At 36.8% G+C, this 23906-nt stretch overlaps 2 protein-coding genes across 2 annotated transcripts; one reads left to right on the top strand and one right to left on the bottom strand.

The window, feature by feature from the left end:
* The first annotated feature begins 8754 nt into the window (after positions 1–8754).
* Positions 8755–15396, top strand: dbt (dihydrolipoamide branched chain transacylase E2). The gene is made up of 11 exons (XM_052123682.1): positions 8755–8823; positions 10428–10548; positions 10634–10709; positions 10814–10995; positions 11075–11202; positions 12150–12393; positions 12616–12782; positions 12906–12983; positions 13066–13257; positions 13389–13460; positions 13955–15396. The coding sequence occupies exons 1-11, from the start codon at positions 8773–8775 to the stop codon at positions 14120–14122; spliced, it is 1479 nt and encodes a 492-aa protein (XP_051979642.1). The 5' UTR covers positions 8755–8772; the 3' UTR covers positions 14123–15396.
* Positions 15397–16232: 836 nt separating this feature from the next.
* On the bottom strand, positions 16233–23133 carry trmt13 (tRNA methyltransferase 13 homolog). The gene is given in 12 exon segments (XM_052123683.1): positions 16233–18680; positions 18774–18853; positions 18856–19181; positions 21147–21221; positions 21336–21408; positions 21537–21704; positions 21797–21903; positions 22116–22185; positions 22267–22329; positions 22482–22548; positions 22765–22814; positions 22997–23133. Coding segments are annotated over 12 exon segments (1419 nt in total). The 5' UTR covers positions 23132–23133; the 3' UTR covers positions 16233–18475.
* Positions 23134–23906: the final 773 nt, after the last annotated feature.

The following is a 23906-nucleotide window of genomic DNA, read 5'->3' as shown; positions in this document are numbered from 1 at the left end:
CGGATGTGCTCCGAGCATGCGCAGTTGAAGTGTGACGCGACGCGCATTGTTATATAAAAGTTAGATGAAAGGGATAGACGAGAACGGTGCTCTTAAAGGAAAAATTCAGGGTTTAAAAAAAGTTGAGCTCAATCGACAGCATTTGTGGCATAATATTGATTACCACAAAAATACATTTAGTCTTGCCCCTCCTTTTCTTTAAAAAAAAAAAAATGAAAGAAGCAAAATCTGAGTTCCAGTGAGGCACTTACAATGGAAGTGAATGGGGCTGTCTGTTGACGTTAAAATACTCACCGTTTCAAAAGTATAGCCACAAGACATAAACAATATGTGTGTTTACATGATTTTAGTGTGATCAAATTAGTTAGTAACCTTTTCAGTGTAAAGTTATAGCCAATTATACAACTTTGTTGCCATGACGATGTAATGCCAGCAAACCCTAAAACCCTATAATGACTGTAAAACTGGCGATTTAAACAACTTTACTGCTTAAATAATACACAAGTTTTAACAGATGAATTAACGCAAGTGCTTTTATAAAATTATAAGCTTCACATTTTGGCTTTAAACCCACCAAACATTGGCCAAATTCACTTCCATTGTAAATGCCTCACTGTAACGTCATTTATTGTTTTTTTTTTTTTACAGAAAAGGAGGGACGAGTCAAAATAATGTTTTGTGGTAATCAACATTATGCCACAAATGCTGTCGATTAAGCTTAACTCGTATTGAACCCGGAATATTCCTTTAACACAGGCAGTTATTAGGATATTAGGAATCATACACCGAGCTAGAAGATAGTAAACACTTTGGGAATTGGTTGATTGGTTCTGTGATAAAATAAGGAGGTAATACATTACAGTAATATAGTTAGTATGTATGAAGTTACCATATAATGGAAAAAAATAAAAGGAGCTGTTCATTGATTTTTAGAAGCCTGGAATTGGGTTTGACCCACTGACCCAATCAATATTAACAGCACAGGAGTCTCTAGGTGCCAGTGCTACTGACAGATTGACCTTCTTGATTGCTCAGAAGTATATACAGAGAGAATTAAGAAATGTATATCTTCTCCAACCTCTGTAGATGTACTGTGCTGAGCACGTTAACTGCTGGTATTACAGTCTTGTATGAAAGCTCAGCTGTTGGAATACAGGATATTTATTCCATGCACTGCCATGGGAAAGATTGCTGCATCAATAAAGCGATTCTACCATGGTCCATTGGATCCCCTTCCTTCTAACAAGCACCATATCCTCAGGCTCCTCACAGTCCTTTTCATCATGTGAAAGTAATACTGTGTGAAAAAAATGCATGAATAATTTGCACTACATTACTGAAGAAGGCTGTAAGAAGTAAACGTTGCTGTTTGAATATACGTTCTAAAATTAGCATGACATGGCAATGTGTGGGACTTGCTTTTCCCCTGTTTGAACACCAGTGAAAAGAGCTCTAGAAATGAAGTTAATTATAATTGTTTAGTAGTAGCTTTATATGGAAATAAAGGCATGACTGCAGCAGAGGTAGATGGACCTGATTGGCCACATATGTCACGAACAAGGATGTAGATTTACAAAACACTTCCTTGTGTCACTAGATCGTGTTTTCTTTGTTTTGGTGCCTCCTCCCTAACTTTCTGTTCACTGTTATCCTTGTAAATAGAGTCTGGGTTAAGTATTCACAAAATCGACTGAGATGGCATCCAATTTTAAAGAAAAAAAGACGAGTCGAAATACATTTTTGTGGTAATCAACATTATGCCCCAAATGCTGTCTAATTTAGCTTAATTTGTATTGAACCAAACATTCCTTTAACAATAACATAACAAAAACAATTTCTTACACCTCCAGCTTTTGAAGACAACACTCAAGAAGAGATCTACACTATGGAGGTTAAGAAGACACTCCAAAGACTACAAACTACTTTCCACTGAAGATATATTTGGGGAAACATTTGGAAAGCCAAATGTTTCATGAGATGCGAGGGCTGGAAAGACCCTTCAATGACATTAAAAAAGATGATAATATGATTAGTTATGATGATATCCTGATGCCTCAATTCTTCATGCAAGTGCATGTCCGCAACATTCTCATAAGAGGGATATCTGGATCTGGGAAGTCAACGGCCTTGAGGATGTTTGTTTTGGGCTCATGGCAAAACACACCAGCACTTTGATTTTGTGTTCCCTCTCCACCTGCCTGAGCTGAATGTTCTACAAAACCAGAAATACAGCCTGATGGAGCTCTTAGATATGCTCTTTCCAAAGTTACTCAACCTGGAGGCTCTCAAACAAGCTCAAGTCCTCTTTATATTTGATAGCCTGGGTGAGTTTAGACTCCCTCTTAATTTCAGCAAGATGTGCAACAATCCAATGAAACAGGTTTTTATAGACTGCCTGCTTGTCAACCTTCTCAAAGGGAACCTTTTACCATCTGCTCAGATCCTGATCACCTCGAAGCTCAAATATGTTTGTTCAATTCCTCCAGAACATGTACAGCGGGTGGTTGAACTTTATGGGTTAGACGATTTACAGTGGGAAAAAGGCGAGTTTCCGATCAAAGTATTGCTGCAAGAGTGATCACTCATGTTATGTTGTCAAGGAGTCTTTATATCATTTGTTCCCTGCCATTCTTTTGTCAAATGGCTGCCACTGTTTTGGAAGAACTATTTAGTAACAGCTGCAATACAGATCCTCCATTGACACTGACCAAAATTCTTTCGCATTTCCTGCTGATTGAAATGAGGGGACGAGTGCTCCAGTAAGAAAAAGACTGAGGAAAGATCCACTAGATTAGTCACTGAGGAGATCCTAACGTTAGGCAGATTGGCTAGGCACATGCTGGAAAAGGACACAGAAAGACATGAAAATGGCCAAAATTGATGGTTTACTTCCTGTCAAACTTGTTGAGGATTGGCCCATGATTTTCAACATGGAGGAACTGATGCATTTAGGGAAAATGTTCCGCTTCACAAATCCGAGCATCCAGGAGTTCCTTGCTGCACTGGATGCTAATGTGCTTTATGAACCCAGTAAAGAAAATGTAATGTCTTTCACAGTGGTAGAAAGAGTAAAGAGGTTGCTCAAACCTACAGAAGTGCCACTTGAAATGCACAGAAGAGCATTGGATAGAGCTTCAAGAAGCAAAAATGACCACTTGGACATCTTTCTCCTCTTTCTAATGGGCATGTCTTTTGGTTGTGTTCATGTCTTCTTGCAATGTTAGGCTAGAGGATTTAGTCCTTAACATCTTAAGGAAAATCCAGAAAAGTCCATCATTTGGGTTTTCAGTTAATCTTTCTCTCACTGCTTGGAAGAGCTAGATGTAGCCTTGCCTGTGTTTGAAGATCAAGGTCAGATCGAGTTTCAAAGAAATGCGAACGCAACCGTCAAGCGTTCAGAGTGCTCACATGTGGCAAAAAAGGTACCAACGAAAGAACAGAAAATTACCAAGAGAATAAAGATATTTTTTGTCCATATTGCATAGTCCTAGTGTGTTCTTGTGATTTCAGAATCTCTGTAACTAAAGTTGCTTACGTTTTGTGATTAAAATATGAGACAAAACTGACGCTTAAGAAAAAGCAACCTGTAATCAATAAAACTTTCAGTCCACACCAGACTTCATGGCCATTCTAACTGTTATTAGTTGCATTAACATTGCATCATTAATACAGTGCTTTGTCTTTCCCAGTGTACAGGGACAGCTCTCATTAGAAGGTTGTAAGATGTTGGCTGCAGCTCTCTGTAGCAGTCCTTGTCATAGAGCTTGACTTGAGGAGTTGTTTTCAATGTTCAGACAAAAATCACGGTGTGCAGCCTCTTTTGGCATGGTTCAGACATCCAAACTGCTAACTAACAGTACTAAGGTGAATAATAATCCACAATTGCAAGCATATGTTTTACAAAACTATTTATTGAGTTACACGTTTTTGCTTTTTGGTAACAGAAATCCATTCCCTTAAAGGAATAGGACAACCAAAATTGGTGTAAAATGTTTTATTTCATAACGGTGGTCCATCTTCTTTATTTAGCCATTTTGAAATTGTGAGGCATTCTACCAATACTCCATTGCGTCTGTGCTGCATGCTCAGTCCTGCAACACCCTCATAGAAAACGATTTGAATGAATGAAAAGAGGCTAATTCAGAAATCTTCAAACGTCTCTTCACAGGTTGGGTTATTACAATATCGATGAGGACGCTTTCTCTGCATTGGTTTCTGCATTTCAAGAAAACCCTTCACACCTGAAGGAATTTGATCTAACTAACAACAGACAAAATGGAGCTGAATTTCAGCAGCTTTTCTCTCTGCTGAGGGATCCTCGCTTCAAACTGGAGGCCCTGCGGATTGTTAACTGTCGGTATGAATGATGAACCTGGTCTTAATCTAAAAGAGCTGTTCTGTTTGTAGTACTAAAACCTGGAAGAGAATTAGCTTTTTCCAGCCATGGTAATCTCCAATGGGTTTTTATAATAGGGTTTTTAATATGATCTAATGATAGAAACTTACACTTTTTAAAAAAACACTGTGACTACTGAATTGAAGTTTGAGGTATTACTGTGTGTGATTTATGTTGTAGAACAAACCGTGAAAGTCTGTACAAGTAATGCCAACCCAACATAGTCACATGACAAAGTAATTAGTACAAGATGGCAAAATCAAAATCGGAATTGGCTCTTACGAAAAGTTACAGCTTATATTCCCACAGAGACCAACAAATCGACAAACAGAACTTCAAATCAGTAGCCTCCAATCCAACAATTTATTTTAAAAAAGGAATCTTCTCTGAACATATTTGGTTGCTAAAACAAATGACTGATGTATGTCAATATCCTGAAATACTCATCCCTCATCTTGTTCCAAACCCTGATGTTTTCTTTCTTCCGTGATACACAAAAGTGATTTTCCTATTACAATCATGGTTAAGTTTATGGTTTGGAAAAGGGGATACACTTTATGATTAGGTTTAGGTTAGAGGTTAAAGTCTGGAAAAATCATAAGAAAGTTCATTCATAACCAATATTTATCTGTCTTCCAAGTTAAACATAAGTAAAATAAATTAATGGTATGGTTTATGATTTGGGAAAGGGAATATGCTTTATGTTTAGGTTTGGAGTTAACGTTTACTTTTCTCTATGGGAGTAAAAATTGCACGTTTATGTACGAGCCAACTCCAGCTCGTTCTACAAGACCAGGTTGGTCAACCACAGACCTTGTTTGACTTATTAATTAAAAACTTCTATTCGTTAAGAAAAAGGCTACAAATTAGCCTTCAGGGTTAGTCCACAAATTGACATCATGACTGAATTGCTCTATAGCAACAGATATTTACTGACAAGAGGAAAAACACATGGAGATGGGCACCTGTCAGACAGAGTATAGTGTAATGTCATTTCTTCCTGCGACAGTTATATTCCGCCAGGTGCTTTTGATACTCTGGCTTCAGTTCTTGGATCTTGCAGCCTCAAATGTCTGGATCTCAGCATGTGTCACTTGTTAGATTCTTGTGTGCAGAGGCTCTCCACTGGACTGAGCAACCCTGACTGTAATCTGAAGATTCTCAGGTGAGTCTGAATATGAAGAGTAATAAAGCGTTTCCTCGATCTTTTAGGACTTTACACATAGGCATAGGCCCTGTGACACCACACGTGACATTGCCGAACTCATACACACCTTCCATGCTAACTTCACCCATCTGGTATTAAGATCTCTGTTTGAATTGGGATCCCAACATAGCTTACCCATATCTAAAAGGTGTTAGAGAAAGATAAGATGGTTTATGATAGATGCAAACAACATTAGCGCATCTCATATCATCCAGAGAGGTTTCAAGCTCCAGGGCAAGTCATGAGCAGAGAGGGGCTTTACCGCCGCCATTTCTTCCAGGTGGAATGGTTTGGCACTGGGGGCATTAGTCGAATGACCTATAAAAATATAAGCAGGAAAGCAAGTCTTGGACTATGAAGCCCTGAACTTAATAATACATCCTGGGCTATTTCTCAGAGCACACCCTACAATGTCTGCATAGCCCTTGAAGGAGCGACAGAGATAAGCAGAGAGTGCAGGTGCTAGATTGGCCTGCCGTCCTGACCATCTCCAATTGAGAATGTGTGGCACATTATGAAGTGCACAATATGGCAACAAAAACCTGTACAATTGTACAGCTGAAGACCTGCATAATGGATAAATGGGGGAAAATTCCACTTTTGAAACTTGTTGAAATGGTGATGTTTCACAGTGCTAAACACTCAAATGTCCCAACTTTTTTGGAGCATGTTGCAATCATCTGATTTGAAATTAGTTGGGGTTGGGATTGTAAATGGTGCTTCTTTACCACAGATTACACACACACACAAAAAATTCTCAGTTTCTACAGCTAATGTGCATGTGAGTTCTCGAGTTGATTGACAGGCGATGTCTGTATCTAAAAGGTGATTAGCTCTTTCACCTGTAAGGCGGGACTTCCTTTCTACATTAACTGCCCGCAGGTGTTCCAATTTCTCCCATACATTTTTAGAAAATTGTCTCGCTTCTTGATAAATAATAAAAAGAAGAAAATAAAATAAAATAAAATAAAATAAAAAGATTTACATGCTCTGAATAACTTAAAATTACATATTGGGGTTACTTAGTTGTTACTATTTTTCAGGATATTGCATTTATTTTGTGATTTTAATATGTAGACCTAATTTTATGGCATTTAAAGTTATTTTCTTTAGATATTACCAGATTTTAAGAATATGTTTCTTGGCTAAATAAGCCTGGTTCTGTGTTCTGTCAGTGCACCTTGAATTATACTTTTTACCATATTCTAATCCAGGGGTTTTTCAACTTTTCTGGTCACACCCCAGAAAACGATTACTTCTGTCATTTTGTCCAAGCCTTTTCGCTGCACTTGAGTGAACAGTGTTTTTGAACAAATCATTTAAGCGAACATAAATGCCCATTGTTTCGGTCATGAACGACTCTGTGTTTGTTAAATAATCAGTTGAATAAAAGAATCATTCACTCACTCAACACATAAAATATTATTATTTATCGCTACCTACTAGCAACAAATTTAACATAAAGAGCAGAAATGTTGACTTGACTAATCTTCTGTTGAATAGTTTCAAAAGACACGAGTCACGTCTGTGCTTAATCTCGCAACCACTTTACACGGGCTCGTGCCCCCACGCGTTGAAACCCTGTATTCTAATCCATTCACACTGACGTATTCGAAGTTGTATAACACGTTTAATTCAGGATAGAGTTATAAAATGTAAACTACAACTTCTGTTGTATTTTGATCCCATCAGGGATGAGTGAAATAAAAAAGATAATTCTGTCTTTTAATCTACCAATTGCAACTTAATTTCTCATAATTGCGAGATTATCTATTTATATTGTAACTGCGAGATATAGGCCTAAACCCACAACTCTTAAAAATGAAGTTGCAATTGCAAGAAATGTAGTCAGAATTGTTATGTCGCAATTGTGAGCTATAAACTTGAAATTGTGACATATAAAGAAAGTCGCAACTTTATTTCAAGTAATTGAGAATGTATGCAGTATATCTACATTTATATCATAATTGCGAGATATAAACTCACAATTCTCAGATATAAAGTCACAATTGCAAGAAATTTTGTAAAAATTTGCAATTGTATGAAATAAACTAAAAATTTCGACATATAAAGTCGCAATTTGGGGTGTAACGGTTTATCGTGACACGATGCATCATGGTTAAAAAATGTGACGATACATATCATGGAGATGAGATAGTATTTTTATACTATTTTACAAAACTAATATTTTAATTAGTTTAATTTTCAAACATAATTTCGTATTTTCAGTAAACAGCTAATATTATTAGCTAATATTTCCATTTGGTGTCGCCATTGCCCTGTTCTGGAGTTGGAGTTTTAGTCCTTGTACATTTCTGATCGATCATTTAGAACTTTTATGAACATTACTTTTAGCAAACATTTTAAGGCAACAAACTGTTTGCATATGACTATAAAGTAATAACAATAAAAAAAAAACTTTCAATCTTCACTTTTCTTGATTCAGGCTTAGTATAAAGAATCATGAACCGAAACGAATCGTGAGATGACTGAACCGTTACACCCCTAGTTGTAATTGCAACTTAATTTCTCGAAATTGCGAGTTTATAGAGTATATCTATATGTAACCGCAAGATATAACTCACAATTCTCAAATATAGTCACAATTGCAAGAAAGAAAGTTGATATTGCAAGATCAAGAGTCGCAATTGTAAAATAAACTCAAAAATGCTAAATATAAATTTTCAATTGCGAAATAGTCACAATTCTCAAATATAACTTCACAATTGCGAGAAATAAAGTCACAATTCCAAAATATAAAGTCACAATTCTCAGATATAAAGTCGAAAATGTGAAATATAGTCACAATTGCTAAATAGAGAGTCGCACTTCAAGATAAAAAGTCGCAATTGTGATATAAACTCGAAAATGAGAACTCGAAAATCACAATTGCTAAATAGAAAGTCGCAATTGCAAGATAAAACGTCACAATTGTAAGTTATGTGAGATCAAAAAATCTGAATTATGCTTTTTTATTTGACTCATCTCTGGCGGGATCTGGCTGCTCTCAATGATGCCTCTATTCAGAGACAGAGACCTCCAAAAGGGGGTTGTGGTAACTCCAAAAGGGGGCGTACATATTTGACCTTCACCAAAACGTCTCTGATTGGCCAGTGGAGCTAGCGTAATTTATCCGTCATATCTGGTTAGACAAAATTTGTGAGGAAAGATGGCGGCTGTCATTACCGTACGGGGTCCATTCGCGTTTACGAGACGTCTGGTATGTCTTTACCTTAAGTGTTCCATGCAGTTTGCTGTTGCATTAATTTTAAAGGACACAGACAATATTTAGAGGTGGTTTAGTCGCAGTTAGTTGGAAAGACTAGATTACTACATTCATGATGTGTGTGGAGAGATGCCAAAATGTAAACAAAAAGCAAATTATTAAAGGATATAAAAATGGTTGTTGACAATGAAACAAACTATGTTTTGAAATAAAAGCATGATTCATGCAACGTGCATTCGATCAACTTGTGTATAAAAATGATTTGAGTTTTATTCATGAAAACTGATTTAGATGCAAAACAATTATTTATATACACTGGTGGCAAAAGTTTGGAATAATGTACAGATTTTGCTCTTATGGAAATAAATTGGTACTATTATTCACCAAAGTGGCATTCAATTGACCACAAGTATAGTCAGGAGATTAATAATGTGAAACATTACTATTACATTTGAAAAAATTTAATAAAAAATCTGAACTTCTTAAACTACAAAGAGTTCTCATCAAAAATTCCTCCACGTGCAGCATTGACAGCTTTGGAGATCAGTTTGTCCAGATACTCATGTGACATTTCACCCCACACTTCCTGTAGCACTTGCCATAGATGTGACTGTCTTGTCGGGCACTTCTCACACACCTTACAGTCTAGCTGATCCCACAAAAGCTCACTGGGGTTAAGATCAATAACACTCTTTTCCAATTATCTGTGTTTCTTTGCCCACTCAAACCTTTTCTTTTTGTTTTTCTGTTTCAAAAGTGGCCTTTTCTTTGCCATTATTCCCATAAGGCCTGCACCCCGAGTCTTCTCTTTACTCTTGCACATGAAACTGGTGTTGAGCGGGTAGAATTCAATGAAGCTGTCAGCGGAGGACATGTGAGGCGTCTATTTCTCAAACTAGAGACTCTGATGCACTTATCTTCTTGTTTAGTTGCATATCTGGCCTTCCACATCTCTTTCTGTCCTTGTTAGAGCCAGTTGTCATTTGTCTTTGAAGACTGAAATATTCAGTTTTCTGGCAATTTCAAGCATTGTATAGCCTTCATTCCTCAACAATGATTGACTGACGAGTTTCTAGAGAAAGTTTCTTTTTTTCCATTTTTGACCTTATATTGACCTTAAGACATGCCAGTCTATTGCACACTGTGGCAACTCAAAAACAATGTTAAGCTTCATTTAACGAACCAAATAGCTTTCAACTGTGTTTGATATTATGGCAAGTGATTTTATAGTACCAAATTAGCAATTTAGCATGATTACTCAAGGATAAGGTGTGGAAGTGATGGCTGCTGGAAATTGGGCCTGTCAAGATTTGATCATAAATTGCTTTTTTCAAATAGTGATGGTGCTGTTTTTTACATCAGTAATGTCCTGACTATACTTTGTGATCAGTTGAATGCCACTTTGGTGAATTAAACAGCAAAATCTGTAAATTATTCCAAACTTTTGGCCAGTGTGTGTGTATGTATATTTATATAGTTATGAGTTATGTATAGTTTACTATATATAGTTATATATATGAGTTTATGAAATGTTGTAGATACATTATAAGTTACACTTTGATTCACTGATTTTGTTTTGTGTTATGTCTGTATTTCAGGTCTCTGCACGCTTGCACAAGCACTGCTGCTCAAAGATCCAGACAGCTTGCCTCATATACCGACCCCACTCATATTCTCTTAGTGCTGGGCAACAGCATCGCTTCTTTCACACTAGCTATGGTGAGTTTTAGCAATTGTGATCAGGTCATTTTGTTTCTGAATAAGTAGAATGCCTTTATAATAGCTTTTTTCCTGCTCATTACAGTTGCAGCAAGACCAATTATGCCATTTAAGCTTTCAGATATTGGGGAGGGCATTATGGAGGTGACAGTTAAAGAATGGTATGTGTCTTTTAAAACTGTTTGAGCTATTTAACACATACAAATAGCTACCAGCAGTGGACACCATTATCCTCATCATATCCTTTTATTGTTGTGCTCATCAGGTATGTGAAAGTGGGTGACAAAGTTTCTCAGTTCGACAGCATCTGTGAAGTTCAGAGTGATAAAGCATCTGTAACGATCACTAGCCGATATGATGGAATAATTCGGAAACTGTACTATGATGTCGATTCAATTGCACTTGTAGGCACACCTCTTGTTGACATTGAAACAAATGGAGGCCAGGGTAAGTATTAACAGCTTGTAAAGTGTTTTGTAAATGCTTGAGTGATTTAGTATTGCATTAGATCACTTTATCTTACAAGTGGAGGGACCTCAGGAGGACGTGGTGGAGACACCGGCCATTTCCCAAGTGGAGCACACACACCAGGATATCAAAGGTCACAAAACTCAGGCAACACCTGCAGTGAGACGCTTAGCCATAGAGAACAATGTAAGTTTCTGAGGCATGCCGATGCATGAACAAAATCACATCCTTCATTATTTCCTGCTGAATATTCTTCTTCACCAAATTTGTTGTTAGGGCTGTCACGATTATGAAATTTGGCTGAAGATTTATTGTCAAACTTATAATTGCGATTATGATGATTAATTGTCTGTTTTAGGGATTTCACGATTAATTGTCATATTTCATGTCAAAGATATAAATCAGATAATAAAATAGGGATATATGATTTCCTCCTTAGGCTTTAAAATCTTGTAAATGACATGACAAATATTGTTTAAATATCAAAATATATATACATATTTTTCTAACAAAGTTGGAATGTCCAATTCCCAATGTGCTCGTGGTGGCGTAGTGACTCCTCAATCCAGGTGGCGGAGGATGAATCTCAGTTGCCTCCGTGTCAATCCGCACATCTTTATCACATGGCTTGTTGAGCGCGTTACTACGGAGATATAGCGTGTGTGGAGGCTCAAGCTATTCTCTGCGGCATCCACGCACAACTCGCCATGTGCCCCCACTTAGAGCAAACCACATTATAGTGACCACGAAGAGGTTACCCCATGAGACTCTACTTTCCCTAGCATCTGGGCCAATTTGGTTGCTAAGGAGAACCGGCTGGAGTCACTCAGCACACCCTGGATTTGAACTTGCAAACTCTAGGGGTGGTAGTCATCGTCTTTACCACTGAGCTATTGTTGCAGTGTGCTATTGTTGTGTTTATAGTAAATAACTAAAAATCTCATGTTAACACAGTTTTCTTACATTGTTACGATTTTTGGTAGTTATCTGTGTATTGGTGTGCATGTAAACACTCAATGATTGTTTAACTTCATAATCAAATAAAAAGCTCATTTTGCTCATATAAATTAGTGATGTGAAGTCATTTTAGATTATATACATTTAATTTAATCCTACTACTCATTTCCTCCCAGATTAAACTAAGTGAAGTCATCGGCACTGGAAAGGATGAGCGCATTCTCAAAGAGGACATCCTCAACTTCATAGCTAGGCAGACTGGGGCCATATTACCCCCCGCCCCATTCCAGGAGATTCGACCTCCAGCATCTGCTGCACCTTTAGCAAAACCAAAAGAAAAGGTGCTTCCGCCCAGTATTCCCACCTCTGTTGTCCCTAAACCTGTTTTTACAGGCAAAGACCGCACTGAGCCTGTAAAAGGTATGCATGCATTGAGGCTTTTCAAACCCCCTTTTCACTTTGTATTATTTGGTTCTGAACTGTGGTACATTTGCATCATCAGCATTGCTTTTAGGCCAATTTTGAACCACACTGATTCATATAGATTCATCAAAGAATCACTAAAGTATTTTTCCTCCATTAACAACGAATGTTTTGTTTCATTAAGAGCTAGTAATGTTTGGGATTTTAATTTCTAAACAGGTTTTCAGAAAGCAATGGTTAAGACTATGTCAGCAGCCCTGAAGATCCCTCACTTTGGCTTCAAAGATGAAGTAGATCTGACACAGTTGGTGCGATTGCGTGCCGAGCTGAAGGGATTGTCAGAGTCTCGAGGCGTGAAGCTCAGCTACATGCCATTTTTCATCAAGGTATAAATTCTGTTTCCTCTTGTGTTAGATTGGCAAATCATCTCAAAGTGTGTAGCATGCAGAAAAACTCCAATTAAGCCATTTTGCGAGGTTTTATATTGATGTAAAATTCTCTGTAAACAGGCAGCGTCACTTGGGCTCCTCCATTTCCCCATTCTTAACGCATCTGTCGATGAAAACTGCACAAATATCACCTATAAGGTAATGTTTGATATGGGAACAACATTTAATGGTATGTTTTTCAAATAGATCATTGATCTAATCGGGTTTCTTCTCTTATAAGGCTGCTCATAACATCGGATTGGCAATGGACACCAGTCAAGGTCTTCTAGTTCCTAATGTGAAGAACGTACAGATGCTCAGCGTCTTTGAAATCGCAGTGGAACTCAACCGTATGCAGACGTTGGGTGCATCTGGTCAATTGGGGACCACCGACCTTACTGGGGGGACATTCACCCTGTCAAATATTGGATCGGTGAGTTAAGAGCTAAAGGAAGACCACTGCTTTGTGGTAATAGTATAGCCATCATATATGATGTAAGGAATTGCGAATGGCAAATTATCACTTACCTTGACATTTATATCAATGTTTGTGCTTCTGAACAGATTGGTGGAACCTATGCAAAGCCGGTTATATTACCTCCTGAGGTTGCTATTGGTGCTTTTGGGAAGATTCAGGTTTGTAAAGCTATGAAGTCTGCAATAGAGGTCGACCAATATCTGATTTTGCAGATACGATAACAAAGGTTGGGGGAAAGGCCGATAAACGATCAATCAGCCGATAGTTTTTAAAATCGATTTAAAGAATGATAAAAAACATTCTTGTTCTTTCTTTTCTTACTGTGATGGGCAAAGACATTGAGGCTACAAGCAGTTCCCAAAAGCAGTTTATTGAGCAACCATAATACCCAGAAAAATTCAGATTTGGTGCTTAAACATTTTTATTTTTCCTCTAAAAGCCGCAGTTAGACTGAATAACCAAGCTGCTTTAAATGTATCTTCCAGCGCTGACCACAGAGGAACACGGAGGAAGAAAAACAAAACTATCGGCACCGATTAATCTGTAAAACCGATATATCGGTCAACCTCTAGTCTGCAGTATTATTACTACGAAGAAAAGAGTATTTGCAATGAATTTTGAGGTAGCATATTTTTTCCTGCATTCTCCTCAGGTGCTACCTCGGTTCAACCATAAAGGCGAGGTAGTGAAAGCACATATCATGAACTTCAGCTGGTCTGCCGACCATCGAATCATCGACGGAGCCACCATGTGTCGTTTCTCCAACATGTGGAAATCTTACCTGGAGAACCCCGCCTCCATGGCCCTGGATCTAAAATAAAGACCACACTTTCCTTAAACACATCTAACAACTGGTGATGTCATATCCTGAAACTACAGATTTATACTCCGGCAAAGAGCTCATGTCATTTGAGCCACTCCTTCCATTATAATAGTTGCACATTTAAAACTTATTTGTGTATTTACACCTTTGCAAATCTTATATCCAACTGGAGTTTTGTTGTTTGTTTCCTTTGTGTGTTTTGCTAAGATTTAAAGTTGTCTCCTGTTGTTGCCTTACTGACGTAGGATGTTACATCTACCAGAACGTATTGTGAATTTCTGAACGGTAGAGAATATGAACGTATTAATGTAGCTATAAGAACACACCCATGAACACTGATTTGTTCACTAGTTACTAGATTTGAACACTAGTTACTGTCAAATCAGAAAGTCACTTTAGTGGCATTGCACAATGGTTTTTAAAACGCGTTCACAATAGTTACAAACAGAGGTGATCTCTGATAGTGGATAACATCTAAACAAAACAAAAATCTGTCAGGGCGAATCTCACGGAAACATGTAGACTCAAAATTCAAATACATTTTTTTGCATCAATTATTTTAATTACAAATTAAGTGCATTTTCACCATAAATGTGAATACCATCATGCATTTGGATGTTTTACCTTTGAGTTTTTTCTTGTCATTTTCACTATCCTCGATTCTCAACTGTAATACAGTAATATTTTACAGTATAACAGTAAAGAAAATACTTTTATAATTTTAATTAAAATCAGCACAAGTTAAAACAATCTTTTTTTTTTTTTTACATACAAAATAAAAAAAACAATGAAAAATGTCTTATGATTTTGGTGTGAAATATGACCAGGACATGTTCTTCTTGACAGGTTTCGTGAGATTCACCTGCCCATTTAGTTTTTGTTTTGTTTGTTTTTTAAGAATGCTGCTTTTCTTCTCAGACTGATGTCATTGGATATGTGCGTAATATAGATTCATTTTGACTGGAGAGAATTTTTACTGCCGTAATCTCACCTTCTCTGGTGTGATGATTCTACACATGGACACAAAAGTCTTGAAACTGATGTTAAATGAAAAATGGGAGCTTCTTTAATGGACTTTTGAGCAGGGCCGTAGCGAGTAATTCTGGGCCCCCTGACTATTAAAATAATAGTTTTGAATTTGTCATGGGCCTTCTTGATGTTTGGGGCCCTAGAATCGTTACCGCCTTTCACCCCACTAGCTATGGCCCTGCTTTTGAGCGTGTGAATTTTGAAAGAAAGCGTTTTAATAAATTATACACTCAAAAAAATTTAAAATGTATTTCATTGAAATGAAGTCAGTCAGCCAACACAATTTAGTTGGATTAGGATAAATCTATGTATTATAGTAGTTTTAAGGTTAGTCGAACTTAATGTTTATTTTAATTTATTTTCTTATGTTGGTCCAACTTTATTTATTTTATTAATCATTATATGCCAACTGAGCAAGTGTAAGAACAGTGATGTGCACAGACTTTATCAAGGACAGGGGCTGAAGGAAGTTGAGTGGGAAGAGAAAAGCAGTCCTGCTTTTGAAACAAATCTTTCAGGAACTATGATCCTCAGACAGGTTTTATAGTTACTATGTGGGAGGTGGAGCCTGGCTCTCATTCTCAAGCCTGAGTGTTAGACCATATTTGTTACATCTATTTAGCATAAACTATTGACATATGCATAGAAAGAATATGCAGCTAAGAGTTTTGTCAAAATATATATATGAAAAAAATTGTAATATTCGGTGCAACTGAAAAAAAAAAAAAAAGTTTCCTTTTCTCTCTCGCCTTTTCACCCCAATTTGGAAGTCCTTGTGGTGTCCTAGTGACTTGCCTTATCTTATCAATTGGCTTGTTCTCCATGGCATCCATGTACAACTCAACATGTGCCCCATTGAGAGCGACAACCACATTATAGCGACCACGAGGAGGTCACCCCACGTGACTCTACCCTTCCTACCAACTGGGCCAATTTGGTTGCTTAGGAGACCTGGCTGGGGTCACTCAGCACACCCTGGATTCAAACTCGAGACTCCAGGTGTGGTAGTCAGCATCAATGCTTGCTGAGCTACCCAGACCCTCCTCAAACACTCTTTATAATCATTTATATCAAGCACAACATCTTTAAGATGTTTATTTAGAATGTATAAATCTGATCTTTTTAAGATATTTAGCAGATGTTAATTATATTGTGATGCTTTCCAAATGAAACTGTCTAAAACAGATCTCAGAGCTGTACATGTGCTATCTGGGAAATTATTCATATGACAATAACTTAATTTCACAAGCAAGACGAGAGAAAGTGGAGGCCAATCCGACAAACTAACGGCAAGAAAATCATCGTAAAGAAAATATCACAGGAAGTCACAGCTAAAAACAAGCACATCATCACTGATTCCAGCACATGGGAGACGCAGCTCAAACTATATGACGAAGGAACCGAACGGCCGAAAATCAATACCAGAGAATTCAGAGAGATGAGCATTTCATCCAATATCAGACCACCCAAAAATGCACTTCAAAAGTACAGCTTTGCATGTACACCGATTTCTAAAGAGCTATCCGATTGCATTAAAAAGGCTAAGAAGTTACTGTATGATCGATAAAAACTGATTTGTTATGTGGCCATTGGTCAACTGGAGGACTCGGTTGTGAATTGTTCAAGCAGAGTTGTATGGAGTCCAACTACAAACACATTCACTGAATATATTTATAAAACAGATCTTTATTTGCCATTTGCATTCTGTTACTGTTAAATACAACAATATTAAAAGCAGTCAGAATTTTAATAAATCTAAGATCTTTAGTACCAAGGAATTAAATGTAGGCTGTGATCCTTTTAATCAGATTTGCATATTTCAAGGCGCTTTCACACCAAACACGAATTTTATTTTGCCGTGAGAATAGAAACAATTAATCCCTATGGAGCCTTTCACACAGATTGATCTCACATTAAAATTGGAAACAGTAGGTTGAGTTTTCTATAGCTAAAATCATGGGCCGGCTGTGGCTCAGGTGGCTAATCGCAGAGTTGGCGGTTCGATTACCGGCCCACATGACTCCACATGCTGAAATGTCCTTGGGCAAGACACTGAACCCTAAGTTGCTCCCAATGGCAGGTTAGCGCCTTGCATGGTGTATGAGTGTGAGTGTGAATGTGACACAGTGTAAAGCGCTTTGGTAACCTCTAAGGTTAAAAAAAGGCACTATATAAGTGACAACTTATGACATTTATATATACAAATATAAACTGAAACTCGAAACACTGCCTCAAGTGGCCAAAATGGTGAAGTCGTTGGGCATATGTAAGCTTTGTTTTCCATGAAGGCTTTGTCTGCATCAAAACACTCACTACAAGTCACAGCCACTACTGGGTTTAAAGATGAAATGTACTGTATCGAATTAATATGGGCCATGATTTGTCCCATATTTAAGCTGGTCTGATGGCGTCACCGCAAAATCGTTCAAGATCATTAATTTAAACTTTATATAGTTATTGGCAACTGTGCCTACGGTGGGTAAAGGACCATCTGAAAAGTCCTCACATTGTGCTGAAATGTAATAAAACTGTGGAGGGTGTGGTAAGAGACCATCTGAACCCATCTCATGGCACCCGTGTTCTCTTATATGTGTTGTGCTGCATCCAGCATTTATAGCGCAAGAACATGCTCGACCTAAACAGGCGTAAGATTTGACCGTTCTTACAATATTACGATTGATGGGATTATGATTTTTAAGCTTTAAATGCTCTTTTGTTGCACTGCCTGATTTAAAAGAGAATGCATACGAGGAAGATAACGACAGGGAGATGTACGGTCACGAATTCATGTACTACTACATTCAAGAGGCCCAAAAAAGAGGTTAAGTCATACTCAATATGTACGGTGTACACAACTGGTAGAACTTTAATACAAAACATTGCATAAATAAAACAGATCTGGAACTTTTGCTTTAAATACGCATTTCAGGATCCCAAACTTTCACATCGGTACTAAATGTGACATTGGATGCTGTGCCAGAGATAGCATCGTCTTTGTGACTTGCTTGCTGGCTACTGTCTGTCGTCGAAGGGCTTGGCCTAATCTTCTGGATTATCAAGCCAAGTTGTCATCCAAGCCCTGCGAAGTGTCCTCTGTGCTTCTCTTGTCTTGTAAATGGACTTGGAAAATGTTTTATTCTGTGTGCCTTTCGTTGGATTTCACTTCCTGTTTCCTGCTTGTTTGTCATAACTAATGTTTGTGGATGAGTTCAAATAAAAATTCCATAAACACTCATCAAATAAAAAAAGAACCATAAATGTTCTGCATAGCACTGCTGGCTAATATGTTCTTTGTCATGTCTATGTAACCCACTGATTGTTTTAAGAAGGCAGTTTAAATTCATCTCCATTCTTATTGGATGTGGGAACGGCAGTTAGTAACACGTTCTCCAATGACACATCTCTGCTTGTGTAATACTTCAGGTTGGATTCAAAACCTCTTTGCTGGAGGTAATAAACTCTCCCCTGGTCAATTAGAAGTTTACATAGGCGTCCGATCTGTTCCCGGTCTTCAACTGGCATTACACTGCAAGGATGTGAAGAGGAAATAGTTATGAATGAGCTCAGCAAAACAATGAGATCAATGCAATATTAACTGGCCAATCTACAAAAACCTCACCCATTGAGGCTATCTGGAACAGCTTCTTCGTTCTTTTCATGTTCTTCTTCTTCCTCCTCTTCTTCTTCTTCTTTTTGTGGTCAGTTGTTTGTTCTGATATCTTGGAACTCAATTTTCTCATGCCGCATGTGGCCCAGCTTGACATGCGTTGAAAAGCAGCAAACTCTTCTGGTCCAAGACCTCGCTGCCTGAAGAAATCTTTCCCCACGTAGTGTTTCCAGTCGCAGCGGTGGTGACAGCACAAAGCGATGGCCAATCCTGACACTACAAGCTCATCGCGTTCGGTTGGTGGAATGGGCTCCATTTCATCCCCAGCTCCCTCTTTTGGCTGGAGTTTAATGCGTTTGCTTGGAGGCTGATCTTTGTCGTCTGTGCCCGATTGCTCAAATAAACATCGAAGGGCCAAATCTATTCAAAGTGTGCAAAAGATGAGTAGAGCCACAGAGAGAGGAATAATGCTACTGTACATCTTTCTGGATCTTTCATTAATGCAGTGTTGGGCAAAATTTTGAATTAAACAAATCACTGTTTGCAAGTCAAAGTCCCACAACAGAAGTCTTTCTGTGATCCAAGACTTTCAGTTTAAAATCATCTTGTAAGCTGCTACATGTTGTTTGGCTCCATTTTGAAGACTTTAGCATAAATTAAATTACTCAATTGAATACATTTAAATAATCAAACAAATCAATTCAATTAAATTTAAATTAATTACAGTATTCAAGGAAAATAACATGTCTTAAATGGGTAATTCATAACAAAAATAAAACGTTATCTAAAAATGATAATAAATGACACAGCAGTTAAATAAGCGGTTTCCTAGAATTTCATTCCACTTTAATGCTATGTCCTTATATTCAAATTACAATTCTGAAACCTATTTGCTACCTCAATTCTAATTCACAAATTCATTTGGAATTTAAAAGGCTCTACCAATTTACAATAAGGTTCCATTTGTTACTGTATTGTTTTTAACCTGATATGACTTTCTTTTTCTAAACATTCAGGGAGAAATTGTGAAAAGATTTTGTGCTCAGTGATGTCATACAATGACAGTTTATAGTGACCATATCTTCAAGCTTTAAAAGAACACAAAAGTATAAAGCCAACGATAATGTTTGGTGAGAAACAAACCGAAATCGAATGTATTATTTAGTGAATATGATCAATGACCGTTGGATCTCCTATTCACATTGAGGATAGGGCACGAGAGCAACAGTTCACGCAGCGCCATTGGGGGCGTTTAAACGAAAACTTGTTTTGTCAGCCGCAGTGATAGCGACAACAGGACACAACACCGCTGCACACAAAACAGAGAACAGAACTTAGTAAACGAGTCAAAGAATTGATGCATTTCTATGCCCAGCCTTATTATTATTATTTTTTTTTTAAGTTTTTGGACCGGTGCCGATTCACAGAGGACGGAATTACCTGCACTTTGCCAAAAATAGAACACAAGATATGTATAGAATGTTCCATTGCTCATAACTTCTGGTTAGGATAAAAACTCAGATTTTATCTGACCATTGAAAATATGCCTTTTATCACGTGTCGTTTGCAGTCAAGTCAGGACACGGTGTGACTGTGTCTGCCTGTAGCCTCCTCTAGGTTTCTGTTTGATTTCCGAATACTCCGTTCAAACAAATAAGGCTGAGCATAGAAATGCATCAATTCTTCAACTACAAACTCTTCAGACATGTTTAGTAAGCTCTGTTCTCTGGTTAGTGTGCTGCCGTGTTGTGTTTTCTGTTGTCGCTATTGCTGTGGAGGACCTGTTTCAAGATAAACAAAATGAACGCCCCAATGAGGGGGTTGTGTGAACTGTTGCTCTCGTGCCCTGTCATGAACACGCACAGGAGATCAACAGTCAGTGAACATTTTCACAAAGTAATACATTAGATTTCTGTTTGTTTCTCACCAAACCTTATTTAATGCTTATTGTGTGATTTGAAAAATGTGTTAGTAGTACTTGTAGAATATTACATTATGCAAGATTAATGAATGCTGTAAAAGTATTGTTTATAGTTAGTTCATGTTAACAAATGAAACCTTATTGTAAAGTGTAACCACTTTATGCAATAGTTAACACAGTGAACTAACAAAGAACACTTTAACAGCATTTATTAATCTTGCATAATGTTAATTTATACATATATTAATATATTTTTACACTCAAAGTTGTATCCGTTAAATTTAGTTAATGCAGTATGAAGTTACAACCAAGACTAATAATGCCATAAAAAAAATTATTCTTCATAGTTAGCTCATGACACAATGCATTAACTAATGTTAACAATTAGAACTTTATTGTAAAGTGTTACCCACACGTGCATGTCTAACATCAGAATAAATTATGTTTATAGGATTCTGGTCTACCTGTCGCTGCACCACAGAGGTGTTTACCAATACCAACAACAGGAAGTCCTTTTTCTCTAAGGAGAGGAACTTTTCCTGAAAGGCAAAAAAACCAATATATATATATATATATATAAAAATATTAATAAAAACATCAGAATCAATTTAGGACCAGGTGTTGCTCAGAAAATAATTGAGAAACTCACTCACTTAAATCAATGTGCTGAATATCAACTTGCAACCTATCAAATGTTGAGTCTGCATTTTTATGTTTGCCATCTACCTTAAAACAAAAACACAACAAATGGAAATTAAACCTGATTTCCAAGCAGAAATATCTTTTTTTCAAAGAACATTTTCAAAAGAAGTTTTATTTGAGAGAAGGACAGATTTATGTAAATCCCATCACACCTTAAATCGAGTACTGGACCTTTCCACAAGTAAAAAATGGACATTTTCAGCTGCTTTGAGAGCAATGTGAATCCAATGGGACAGTTTTCCTTTCCCGGCCCCAAACTCTATGTAGCATCTGTCTGGGCTGAGCAGTTTCAAAGCTTCCATGTTTCCAAGGATTGAGGCCTGTTAAACATATTACAAACATGTCTTCAAAAAAAAAGCCAGACTATTTTATAAAGGACACTTAAAGTATGTTAGATTGGTAGCTCTGTTACCTGTTGTTTGAGGTGTTTAAAAGCAGAATCTCCATTCTTTGGATCATTTAAAGGCTCATCTAGAGCAGAATGTGACAGTGTGTTTTCATCAAGCTTGGTATTCAGACCTGGAAAAACACAATAAATACATTGAGATATTATGCTTGATCAAAATGCATGTAAAAACATAATAATAATAATAACCCCCCTTAGATGCATCATAATTGACATTAAAGGCATTTAAATACTCTCACATATCAAAGTATTAAAGCCAATATGTCTCAATTGCTGTATTTGTTTACGTCATTCATATGATAAAACATGACTGACAGCTGCATACCTTGTAAAGCAGTCTTGAGTTTCGAAATCAGTTCATCCAGCTCCTCTTTGGATCGATCAGCGATGGATATCTACATTGACACATTATTAGTAAGTACAGATCGGTCAATCAAAGCCATGAAATCTAGATATACAATAGATATACAAGACACCTCCTCTATCGTTTCTTCTTCTTCACTTGTGCACCCAGCATTGATGTCCTTCACATAATAAACCTAAATGAATACAAACAAATCCATGATATTACTCATTCCCACAACAAATATTGCATTCATTTGGTATGTGTTTCTTTCTGCTACACAAAGACCTCAAGCAATAAATGACTTGTACATATTTATAGGTTTTACCTATACTGGATTATACTTACAGGTTTCGGTTTCTCCTTGGAGTTACATTTCTTTAAGTGTTTTGCCAAATTTACTTCAAATACAGTGCTGTTCAAAATAGGATAGAGTATTTTGATTATAAAAAAACTATCTAGGAAGCTTTTAGAATATGTTATGTACATTATGAAGATATGGCATCATTTAATCGACTTAATTTGGACTGTGCTAATTAATAACTATTAAAATGCATACTTCACTTTTGTGCATACTTTTATTCCCATGTGCCCTACTACAACAAACTTGATTGAATTGTGATTTTCTTACTGTTTAGGATCCAGAGGACAGGTTATTCGTTTTTTCTCACTGTCTTCACCCTACAAATGACAGAGGTTTAAGCAAACAGCTGTAAATAAATTAATCACATAAAAAATGAAGTTTATTGTTTTTGACCAACTAGCCTTGTAATTATGGGGCAATGTATTTTGATTATAATTAAGTCGTACAGCCATACAGCAGAAGAAAACTTTAACATGTTTGAGATTTTTCACTAACATACAGCGTTTGCATGTTCCCCGCAGAAGGTTTTTCCCTTTCCAACAATCATCTTGCAGTATCGTTTCTTTTTTATTACATAAAAAGCACATCTTCCAGGTAAAGGCGCTGACACGCCATCTGCTGTGAACTCCTCCATACTGATGACGCAACTGAGTGACTTCCGGTAAACATTTCAAAATAAGAGACCCGTAAACAACCCTTAATAATTAGATGATAGATAGATAGATAGATAGATAGATAGATAGATAGATAGATAGATAGATAGATAGATAGATAGATAGATAGATAGATAGATAGATAGATAGATAGATAGATAGATAGATAGATAGATAGATAGATAGATAGATAGATAGATAGATCAAAATCTGTACATTTGGCATATACTATATTCCAATAGTATTCCTTTCCTTACATTTATTTATTTAGTTAGTTCGTTTTTGTAGTTTCTGTTTCTTGTAATAATAATAATAATAATAACAATAACAATAACAATAAATTGTGTTAAACTAAAGTACAATTAACTTTTTAGAATTACAAGAGGTACAACCTCTCCAGATATAGGCTACTCTACTATTTATAATTCACCATATGTTTTTCTCAGGTGGAAAGTATTTCTCAAACCACCAATTCATTTTTGGTTCTAAAATATTATTTAAATACATTTATTTATTTCGTCTTTTTCCTCGTACTATTTGTTTCTTATAATAATAATAATAATAATAATAATAATAATAATGATGAGTTATTATTATTATTATTATTATTATTATTATTAATAAGTAGTAGTAGTAGTTGGCTCTATTCGTGCTTGTATACTGTCGTTTTGAAAACCGGAAGTGTGTCGTCAATTTACGTGTTGTCCGTCAGCTGTGCATTTACATACTGCCGTATGACGTTAGTTCATTTTTGTT

The sequence above is a fragment of the Xyrauchen texanus genome, chromosome 50 (assembly GCF_025860055.1).
Source record: "Xyrauchen texanus isolate HMW12.3.18 chromosome 50, RBS_HiC_50CHRs, whole genome shotgun sequence".
Classification (NCBI taxonomy): Eukaryota; Metazoa; Chordata; class Actinopteri; order Cypriniformes; family Catostomidae; genus Xyrauchen; species Xyrauchen texanus.
Note: the sequence above shows the minus strand (reverse complement) of the source record. Positions and strands in the feature narration are given on the sequence as shown.